Source organism: Trichinella spiralis (assembly GCF_000181795.1).
Source record: "Trichinella spiralis strain ISS 195 chromosome Unknown Scfld2, whole genome shotgun sequence".
Taxonomy (NCBI): Eukaryota; Metazoa; Nematoda; class Enoplea; order Trichinellida; family Trichinellidae; genus Trichinella; species Trichinella spiralis.
This window is the reverse complement of record NW_003526941.1, coordinates 10,167,344-10,178,473: the sequence shown is the minus strand read 5'-3', so window position 1 is coordinate 10,178,473 and position 11,130 is coordinate 10,167,344. Positions and strand designations below refer to the sequence as shown.

Below are 11,130 nucleotides of genomic sequence, written 5' to 3'. Positions count from 1 at the left end.
GGCAGATCGGTGAAATTTTTGTTGTTTTTTGTTAATTCAAATAATTATATATAAATATTTTTTTTTTCATTTCAATTTTACTACAAACAATTTTTCAAATTTCTGGTTTGTTGTACTTTTTGTCAAAAACAAACTTGTTCAAAAGTTGTTGGAGAAAAAATTTCAAAATTCCCCACATCAAATGAACTCTATTCAAATGATTTTTTTGATATTAAAAAAAATTCATAAACAAACAAATTTCTCAAGCTCAAATTGTTGTTTATTTTTTTTCACTGTATTGAATTTGCATAAATTGATTTTTTTTTCTGCTCAGTGCAGTTAAATAAATAGATTCGACCGACACCGACTGATTTAAATTCGTTTCAGTTGGATTTTTCAGTTGCAACTTTCACTTGACGTTCAACTTTGACAACACGCCGGTCGACGTCATCAATTTTTATTTATTACACCGCCAGTGAAAATTTTCAATTTTGTCTCTTTTAAAATGCTCATTTTCTGAACAAAAATTTCCCTACGAACAATAAATAATCTGTTGTTTGTTGTCAGTGATAATTTATTTATTTTTTTTCTCTTTGTTTGTTTGTTTGTTTGTTTGTCACGCGACAGCTGTTAGCTTACGAAAAGCACTTTATCACCAACCAACCTGAACAAACTTTGTAAACAACAATTGCAACAATTTTCTTCATCTTTTTTTTCGTGTCTTTACGTTTTTATCCATTGTGCAATAGGATAAAGTGAAATATTTTTCACCGGTCAAAAATTATTATTATTAATATTTCAATTTATAACAAATGTATATTAAGCATAAGTGGAAAAAAAAATATTTTTAAAACCATGATGCAACTTTCTCTATTCAGCCTCATTCTTTATCATCTAGTTTTCAAAAATTTGCATAGATAAGCGATGATCAATGTTAACGGTGTATTATTGCACTGTTGCATGGTTCACGTTGATACAACAACAACAATAATAATAATAATAATAATGGGCAATTATTGTAAACGATCCCGTCTCAAGGGGACGTTTGTGGAATAGTGGTGGAAAATCAATTTCTTTTCTATCTCCTCTCTCTCTCTTCACGGATACCTTTCGACAATTGTTGTGAGTTTGACATTTTATATTTCGAACATTAATTAATTAATTTATTTATTGAAATAATTTTCATTACTCCATTGAAGATAATATTTTACTAGTTATATGAAATTGATAAAATAAATCATAATTATTATAAATTTATAATTTATAACCTTGAAAATATTGACGCAAAAAGTCATACGATCTGATTTGGAAATTTTCAAACAATATCAGAGCTGAACGGTTGTTTGTATTCAATTTACACTAAACATACATACATACAGACAGACAGATAGATAAGATGATTGGCTTTATCATTTTATGTTAGTTGTGTAAATTTGCACAATTTGAATGTTTCAAAAGAAAAAACAATTGTTTTTTTTTCTCTACTTTGCAAAATTTAATTTTTCGTTTCCAAAAAGAAAAATTGTATATTTTTGTTGTATTGTTTTTGATGTGGAATTGGAATTTTCAATTCGACACTCGTTGGAAGAAATTGCTTTTTGCAATTTTTTTTCTCTCTCTCTTTCTCGGCTTCATCACTAGCAGCTAACAAGCAATTGACAAGCGAGAAAAGGATCATTTGACAGTTGAGAAAATGAAAAGTTTTGCTTTATCTTGGGAAAAAATTTTATTCGAAATTTCAAACCAATATTTTCCCATTCTAAGCATACAGAGAATTTTAAATTTTTAAACAATAATTAATCGATTAATAGTTTGTTAAAAAAATTAAACTGTTCTACCGAATATTATTTAGCGGTTGTAAGTGAATAAGATTGATGTGTAGAAAGAATATGGGGATAAAGTTGTCAGTGGACAAAATCTGCAACTAACTGCTTGTGGAATTAATTTTTTTCTTTTTGCTTCATTTTGTCACCGATGAAGCTTTGCTTAATATTTTGCCTTTCTTTGTTTGCAATCACAGCCACCAGCCAGTCAATCGGCTCACACTCAGCACCAGAGCAGCAGAAGTGGTCATTTTGGGCAAATTTCCATTTTGCACGCTTTGTTAATTTCTAATAAGTCCCGCAGATGCGCTTCACAATACAACACAATATATGTATATATATCGATATACCCCGGATCAATTGTGTTGTTTTTTTTTCACTCACTCACCACACTCTGCTTCGGTGTGTCTGTTATTTTCAAAGACAAAAGATCGAAGCTTGATTCCGGCTGCTTTTTAGCTTTTGTGTTTACCCTCCCCCCCTCCTCTCCCCCAATCTTTGCCCATTTATCCCCCGACCCGCAATGGGATGATTGATATATGCCGGATTTGACCGTTCCCTTCTGGCCGTTGTGCATTTAATGCATGGTCGAGTCAATTTTTCAATTCATCATCCGCACACACACACACGCACACACATAAAATGAATATTCATATATGATAATATATTGACGACGATGATAATTTTCAATCTTGATGATCGATTATTATTCGTTATTTCATTTGCTAATTTTTTTTCGACTTTCTTTTACGATGAAAATTTATCTGTCTACTCTCCACATACGTTTGTTTCAATGACAAAATTTGGGCAGCTGGTGGAAATATGCTTTTAATTTTTGTATTATATATCATGCACAACAACAACAAATTATGAATACTGTATTATAGCACTGTATGTATTTCGGTAGAAAATGTTTCATGACGTCAAATGGAAAAGCTTTTGTTTTTCCCATCAATTTACAGAGATTATCTCAATTGTGACGTATTCATGTCAATTTGTTAAGCTAAAAACAACAATGTTGTCAGAGAAAATAAACATACTTTGATTTGATGAATAAGTGAAAAATTTTTTCAAAAAACGATTATTTAAATTTTGTCATCGTTTGCATATTCGAAAAGCAAGCCGATGAGTGGATGGGGTGGGGTGTGTCTTTGTATCGGCGGCAACTGGTTGAACCGAATTTTCAAATAAACCAAACGCTGCTCTGTATTGCAAGGACGATCGACGCCCTGCAGGCGTTGTTTGGACTATTGATCCAAAGATGGTCAATTTTCAGGGCTCATTTTCCTGGCACGCTTGATCGCCCATTGGCGTCCCACCGGTGCCCGGTCAGTCTCAATGTCGTCTACAATATGCTTCATTCACTAGATGTGTAGTTTGTAGTTGTTGGCCGGTAGAAATTGATCCACACAAAGCAAAAATGTAGTATTTTTCATTTTCTATTATGCAAATGTATAAATTATGCACACACACACACAGAGAGAGAGAGATAGAGGAAGAGATTTAGAGTTGTCTGTTGTTTGATAATTTGTAAAGGATTTTTTTATTTTTGCTAAATTTCAATTCACAACTTCAGTTAATTAAGCATTTGTCGTCAAATAATTCCTGGTCCAAGTAGATCATTGCAACAGAACCACCTTGGCAGCTTGTTGTAACATTTTCAAATTATACAAGTTTCCTTTTGCTGCTGCTCATACTTCCATTACTACCAGTCTGACGTGCATAATGTTAGGAGAAAAATCTGTTATGACAGCCTCTGATGACATGATAAGAAAGTTTAACAGTTTGTCCAGAAATGAGACAGCATTTCAATTCAGTTGGAACATGCAATTGCTTCGGGCATGATTATTTATTTCAATTTTGTAATAATTTTCTCTGTGAAATTAGTCAATTAATTTTTTCCAATAAATAAACAAACAAATACGCGATCGAATGGAGAAAATTATTTTGCATAAAGAAATTTAAATAAAATAATAGTAAAAGTTGATTTTTTTTGTGTGTGTGTGCGGTATGGGAAGAAAAGTGGCAAACGTTTTGGAGCAATTTTTGTTTGCGCTTTTAACTGATTATTATTATTGCCTTCGCACACAGTTGGCGTTTCGGATCACCGACTGGCACGCGCCTGAACACGTACACACAATCGTGCAAAACTTTTGCAAGCATTTCAAAATTCTTCTTTTTCTTTCTCTTCTTCTTCTTCTTCTTCTTCTTCTCTAATTCAAATATATATATATTTCTTTATTTATTTATATTCTTCTTTTCACTTTATTATAATTTGATATTAAAATAAATTCCTTTATTCAATAACACATTTAAAATATGTAAAATTAATTTCTGAACTCCAAAAGTATTCTACTCTGAACTTAAATCGCAAACAGTAACTTGAACTTCCCAACCTGGATGTATGTGTGTAGGAGAAAATAAAAATTATAATTCAAAAAAATGAAAATAATTTTTTGCACTTTTACAAAACAGCTAAATTGAATCAGGTCGGAGCACAACCAACCAACTGGTCGTTGAATAAATTTTGGAAGATTGCCTAGTTTTTATTCGATTTAGTAGTGTTTGTGTGTGTCCAATGGGTTTTTAGCTTCCAGTTTTTGGACAACTTCGTCATTGCTCAAAATTAGTATGCAAAATTAACATTCTGCTTTTGGGGAAGTGGGATTATTATTAATTTTTTTTTAATTTTAATTTCCTTCTCTCTCTCTGATCCATCCATCGATTAATATATATAAAATGTAATATTTGACATTTTTCATATTTTCATTCTTTTTTATTATGCTTTAACTTGTTGCTTAATTAATAATTTTCAATAAATAATAATTCAATAATATTTCTTTTGTCAATGAAGAAGAGGATATTTTTCAATTGAACAGTAATCTTTATTTTTTTGACAAAGGATTAAATTACATTTTTTCTTTCTCATCAATTCATTTCAGTTATAAAAAAAACATACCGGCATATAAATCATGATAATGATAATAATGATAATAAATTTTGACATCGATGACCAGAAAAAAGTGAGAGAAAGAAAGAAGCAGGTCAAAAGAGAAAGAACAGAGAGGGAAAGTGAGAGGCGTAAAGGCCAGTCAGTCAGTCAGTCCCCTTCTGCATGTGTGTGTGTGTGTTGTTATGTGCAATGTCCTGTGGAATTGACCAAGTCTCCGGCCGGGCGTGGAAATAATGTCCAGCTGGGATGGCAACATGTGCTGGGAGTGGGTTGGAGATTCGAGTGACCTCGACCAGACCAGGGTCGAGATTGTCATAATTTGGCCATCTATTAGTGCTGTGTGGGTCGTTATTTCGACGGAGATGATTCAGCATGTAGTCGGTCGGCAGAGTTGCCTTGATCGTGCGGCCGTTGGAAAAGCGATTGACTTAATTGGATGAAGAGGCTTTCGATTAGCGGATAAGTGACCAGTAGGACCAGGGTCAGTCTTTTGTTGTTGTTGTGGCCGCTCTGCCATACCGCGGCCGGCGATCACTATCTGGCCTAGCAGCGATACAATGGCCGTACGCCGGAGTCAAAGGTGCCGCCATATTGGCTCGGTTTCCCTTTCCCGCTGTGCCTTGTCCAAAGGCTGATGTAACGGATACTCGGCGGCTCACTTTGACTCTGACCGTCAGGTGTTGACCACGCCGGACAGTCGCCGCCGTTCAAAGTTCATCTCCGCTACTGATCTCGGCTTGATAACGCTGGCAGCCGCGCGCAGCTGTTTCACCTGCCAACGGTGGCTGCTGGTCCAACTCCACCAGCGGTTCTTTTTCCCGTCCATGTGCACAACAAAACCCGTGCCTCTTGCTTTTCAACTTTCATTCGCAGTGGAGAATTGTTGTCGAATGTTTTCCGGGTTTCCTGTTACCTTTATTTTTTTGCTAATCAAAAATCCGCATATCGCCATCAACCCCACGACATCTGTGCGAAACTCACCAACACAGCCAGCTATCAGTTAATTAATTAATTAAATAATTAATTAATAATATTTCTCATTGATCGTTGGTTTTCATTATTCCCCCACCAGAGTAATGCACTAATTGTCGAACTGATTCGAGCAAACAGTTGTTTTTTTTCATCTTTTGTTCATGCTCAAAAATAAAAACAAACCTATATACCCTGCCACTAATTTATCATTATCTATATCGCATAACAGAAAGCAAACAGCGAACATCGAGAAAGAAAGAGAGAGAAAGAAGGAATATAATTTCAATCGTGTTTTTCTCGTTCAATTTTTACCATCCCATTGCAGCAGCATATTGTGAGATTTCATTTTGTGAAGGCTGTTTATGTGGAACTAAGTCGATTCACTTGGGAGAATCCTCGTAGTCAGTCTCTACGCCACCACCGTGCACGCGTTTTTAATCAAGCAATGACTTTTTGATACGATTGCAATTTTTTACTTTTTTTTAATAAAAATAATATTTTCTTCATAATCACCTCTTCTTCTGTTTCTCTGTATTGATCATCAGATGCCTAACTAACCTAACACTGCCAACATTTTCTGTTGCAGTTGTAGTGTAGTGTAGTGTAATGTAATGTAGTGAAAAAATAGCATTAATAAAAAAATTAAAGTTAATAATTTTATTCATCTACGTATTTCTGACTGATTGACATACTGAAATTGAGAAGGTGACCGACAAAAAACACAAAGAAAAAGAAATTGATACAGGTTTTCAATTGCAGAATTACTGCTTGGTCAATTCGTGATTGTTATGTTGTCCATTGCAACAATAACAAAAATGTGAAGATAATTTCTGCTTGTATGGCTTTGTGTGTGTGCGTGTTTGTTTGACAGATTCAATTAAACAATTTCCACGGTTAGATGATGGTAGGTGGTTGGTTAGATGAGGCGGAAAAATGCTCTTTCGAATCTTGCTAACCGCGGGTGGCCGGCCGGCCTCATCGGCTGCGCATTTGCAGCTTTCCTTCTTCCTAACAAATACTATTTTGACAATTTTCGAGCGTTCAGACGTTTCAACCGATCACATACTGATTCTAGAGGGAATGGGGAAAAAAACCGACGCAGAAATTAGTTTGTTTTTTCTTCTTCTACATGGGCTTAATTTTTGAATATTTGGAATTTATTAAACTGTAACCATTAGTTGACGCGATTTTATACATCATCTTCATTTATATCATATTATCATTGTTTATGGAACGGAACTTTTAAAACTTTTAAGCATATCGCATCAATCCATTTACAGTATTGATGTTAGCATATTAGTAACGGCAGCAATAACATCATTAATAATAATAATAATAATAGTAGTAGTAGTAGTTGTCGTTGTAATTGTTATTGCTGCTGCTGCTGCTGCTGTTGTTGTTGTTGTTGTTGTTGTTCTTGCTGCTGCTGGTAACTGTAGCAGTAGCTGTATGTAGTAAGTAGTTGTAGTAGACCAGTTGTGTTATCGGCATGCTGGCACCTAGAACCGACCCTCAGAAACGGGTCAAAGCCAGAGGCTGTGTTTTTGCAACCGGCTTTTCCATGGTACTATTCTACAACGGTCGTCGGCAGGCGAACATGTCAAAGACGGAAAATTGACAATCCGTCAACGCGCGAACGGCCCTGACACGGCAAAGATAGGAATGCACTGTTTGAAGATGGCTTGGCGTTGAAAAAAGCATTCTAGAATTTAACTATCATCGTGACCAGATAGGCTAATCAAAGAATTATACAATAACTTTAATAAAAATTTATTCCAATTCTTTTTAACATTAATATTATTATTGGTTATTCAATTTTTACATTTTTAATATTTATGTTCTATTCAAAATATCCGTAATAGTTTCTGTAATGGCATTATGAGTACAATTTAATTGTTCTTCTTCTTCTTCCTCTGTTATTACCAAGCTAATAATAATTGAACATGAAAAATAAACAATAGCATAGCACAAGATGTTGAACCAAAAATAAGTAAAATGAGCCATTGCTAGTTATCATGGGAAGGAGAAATGAAAATTTTTGAAATGACTGACGATCATCATTCATCGGCTTTGCAGACGGGTGACAATTTATACTCAATAAATGCGTCAATTTTTGGCATGCTGGTCGGTGAAACGACCATTGCTGACATAAAGTCGTCCGTCCGTCCGCAATGGCAAGGCTAGCGAAGAAAGAAACCATAATTCAACCTGTCCAACATAGAGCCGCCTTCGACCGTTAACTTTCCCATATTGAACACATTTTCTATTTTGAACATCTGGTTTATTACAAGACTGACAGTTTTGTTTAGTATAAAGAAAGCAACAGCAACAACAGTAATAATTTTAACACGTTGGTTCATTATTATTATTATTATTTTAAATGGTGATGAAATATTATCAATCAGAGTTGGTGAAATTTTTATTTTCATCATCAGTTTCACTTCAGTGATGATAATGACGAAATGCAGACAGTTGTGAAAAAATTGAAAATTGATAATAAACAACACCACCAATGCATTTCGTGAATTCTCTTGCAGTTCACATTTTATTGTTTTTATTGTTTCAAGTTCAGTAACTATCTTTCTCTACAAACACTGGAATACTGTATGAACAGTGATGTCCAATGAACAAATAAATATATGGTAATTTGTTTTTCTCTTTAATGAATGCACTTCTTCAAAAGTGGTTTTTTATTTTTCATTTTTTGCTCTCTATTTTATTATACTAAGAATATGAGAGCGAGAGAGAGAGAGACAGAGAAAAAAAATATATATATAAGCACACGCACACACACACACACACACAAATATATATATATTTATTTATATACTGTCCACAGAATATATTTCACTTGTCGATTTTGGCACATGGACAAAATTTATGCCGTCAGCTAACGGCATAATGTCATTGCTGAGCTGCCGAGGGCTTTTCATAGCTTATTTAGCTTTATTCGGTACGTTGGCCAGAGTCAGTCAGGCCTTTGTCATCTCCAATTAATTAAACTTGCAAAATTCGAAAGTCAATACACTATATATATACAGCTGATTTACTGCTAGACGAGCGTTCTTCAGAGACCACTGACACTTTATAAAAGCGTAAAATTCTTCATAATGAAACAACAATACAACAACAACAACAACAACGGCATCGTTCATAGCACTACATCTATTTCAGGGATCATGGTTATTTCCATTTTCACTTCTTTTTCTCTATGTAAATTTCTTCTGCTTTTACTGAATTTATGATAAGACACTTTATTTGATTGTTATTGAAAGATCGATACAATTTGAACATCAATGACTGACTGGACAATAGAATAGATGTCAGAGATGAGAAAGAGAATGAATAAATGAATGAAACTGATGAAGTTAAATGATTATTGAACATACAAAAAGCTGAAGTTTACAATTATTGGATAGAATTTGCCTGCCTTTTTCAGAACAACTAACTACACTAAAATAAGATAAATGCTATTCTATGCTTGATATTTTTTTATCATTCTTGTCATTGAATCTATTGGAAAACATTTTTTCAGCTTTCACAATTTTTCCATATTCGAAGAAGAGTTTGAATTTCGAATTAAGATATATTTGTGTATTTTAAATTGGAAAGAAAAGTTTTTTTTAACATTCAACTGAGATTTCCAAGCATGTATGAGGAACGCTCATGAGAGTTGTATCTGAAATTAATTTTCCTCAACAATCCAGTTCTTTCTTTTTGACAGAAATTGATTTTCATAAATAATTTCTTTGCTACATGATGTGGTGAGTGAAAAGCAGCAATTTGAAAATCTTTTTCAACTGAATTGCTATCCTCATTTTTTTCTCATAATAACTCACTCATTAATTGAAAATTAAAACGTTTCTGTTGATAAAAAAATTTAAATAGTGGATGAATGTTTAAAAAATTTTATCACTACAAACAATCTTTTAATAGCAGAAGCAGTAGTCGTAACAGTGGCCAAGGGAGAGCTGTCTGTGATGTATGTATCATTTTTCATAGCATGCGAAGAAAGAAGACGGTGAACAAATCATATAATTATTAATTTCAATGTAAAAATATTAATTTTATTGAAATTAAATTTCTAAGAAAAAGTATAATAAATTAAAATTGATTACATATTAATAATGATTAAAAAACCAATAGTACTGCAATGTGAAAATGATAGTAACAATAATGGCGATAATATTATGATTAATATTAATATAAAGTGGAACAGCAGTTGTCGTTGCGAGAGTGACCGGTGTTGTCGGGTGGGTGGGTTTCGTGTCCAACGTGGCGTCCAACGCGGCAACTGGGATTGGTGTTTTCTTCGCTCTTACGTGATTGGTCAGTTAGATTGTGGCGCGCGTTGTTCAACTCCGCCTGGCCGTGCGTGGATTGGTCGTCTTTGATGAAGTGACATGTGATGATTGGTAGTGAAATGAATTAGTGATTAAAGGCTGGAGCCAATGATTAACGAGCTGCTTGGTTGACGTCAATCGGCGAAATTCAGTTTTACAGAACTATCGGTGTCATCGGATGACAACTGAGCGACGTGCGCATTGTGGTGAATTGACGTCGGGATTCCTATCTCTTTTCGGTTGTCCGAAACTGACGAGACGCATCACGTCCGAATTGGCTTCATCCAGCTTCGTCTGACCAAGCCGGCCAGCATCCAAGCAATTCAACTCAACTCTAAACAACAACAGCGCGACTGGTGGGCGTTAAAAATTTCAGAAAACATTAACTCTGCCACCTATTATTATTATTATTATTTCTAAATACACACGACTCCATTACTATCACTATTATTTACCACCACCGCCACTACTACTACTACTACTACTACTACTACTACTACTATTAGTAGTACTACTATTACTACTACGACTGCATCAGCAATAACAAAGCATGGCTCAGAGGGTAAGAAGCATAACAGCAGCATATTGACGTATAATAATCACATCAATATTGACAATAATTCTTCATTATTTTCCACTTCATTTTATTCTTTTATGGTTAAAACAAAGAAGCTTTTAATTATATTCTTCTTCACTCCATCTCATTTATTTATTTATTACTTAGTTATTTGATTAATTTTTATTTTTAATATGAATAACTTTTTTATTTGCAAAATGTAAAAAAAATTGGATAATAAGGGTAATAATTTACGCTTGAATTATCATATCACTACTGCGCATGCTAAATAGTAGCACATCTCAAGTCTTGTTACGACAGTCATTACCGTGCACGCAATGCGTCAATGATCATGGCAATCGTCGGTGACAACCGTCAAACGGTTGATCGGATTGGCAGTTCAATCCCAGTACTGCTTGTTAAATTGGACAACAAATGGCCTGTTGACCGTTACTTGTACGACAGCTTTTCTGCCCTTTGTCCTTCTTTCTTGTTGTTTTTCTG

The 11,130-nt window shown here is 34.2% G+C and overlaps 3 protein-coding genes across 3 annotated transcripts; 2 read left to right on the top strand and 1 right to left on the bottom strand.

Moving 5' to 3' along the window:
• Positions 1-5,122: 5,122 nt before the first annotated feature.
• On the bottom strand, positions 5,123-5,974 carry Tsp_07674 (conserved hypothetical protein). The gene is made up of 4 exons (XM_003381090.1): positions 5,911-5,974; positions 5,669-5,748; positions 5,483-5,603; positions 5,123-5,289 (listed from the first exon to the last, which is right to left on the bottom strand). Exons 1-4 carry the CDS (start codon positions 5,972-5,974, stop codon positions 5,123-5,125), a joined length of 432 nt encoding a protein of 143 aa, XP_003381138.1.
• A 686-nt stretch (positions 5,975-6,660) lies between these two features.
• On the top strand, positions 6,661-7,373 carry Tsp_07675 (conserved hypothetical protein). Its single transcript, XM_003381089.1, is given in 3 exon segments — positions 6,661-6,835; positions 7,070-7,178; positions 7,196-7,373. The coding sequence occupies 3 exon segments, from the start codon at positions 6,661-6,663 to the stop codon at positions 7,371-7,373; spliced, it is 462 nt and encodes a 153-aa protein (XP_003381137.1).
• Positions 7,374-10,620: 3,247 nt separating this feature from the next.
• On the top strand, positions 10,621-10,632 carry Tsp_07676a (homeobox protein Meis1; the record flags this gene model as incomplete). The annotated part of the gene is made up of 1 exon (XM_003381088.1): positions 10,621-10,632. A coding segment is annotated over exon 1 (12 nt), but the record flags the coding sequence as incomplete, so codon positions are not given.
• Between the last annotated feature and the right edge of the window lie 498 nt (positions 10,633-11,130).

What these genes read in the sequence shown, in the direction of transcription:
- Tsp_07674 (XM_003381090.1), bottom strand. Translation starts at nt 5,974, where the DNA reads ATGTTCGCTGTTTGCTTTCTGTTATGCGATATAGATAATGATAAATTA. An exon ending in ATTAGTGGCAGGGTATATAG is followed by an intron (nt 5,749 to 5,910) that starts GTTTGTTTTTAT and finishes ATTAACTGATAG; the next exon opens with CTGGCTGTGTTGGTGAGTTT. An exon ending in GCGTTATCAAGCCGAGATCA is followed by an intron (nt 5,290 to 5,482) that starts GTAGCGGAGATG and finishes TAGGCCAGATAG; the next exon opens with TGATCGCCGGCCGCGGTATG.
- Tsp_07675 (XM_003381089.1), top strand. Translation starts at nt 6,661, where the DNA reads ATGCTCTTTCGAATCTTGCTAACCGCGGGTGGCCGGCCGGCCTCATCG. An exon ending in AAAAACCGACGCAGAAATTA is followed by an intron (nt 6,836 to 7,069) that starts GTTTGTTTTTTC and finishes TAATAATAATAG; the next exon opens with TAGTAGTAGTAGTTGTCGTT.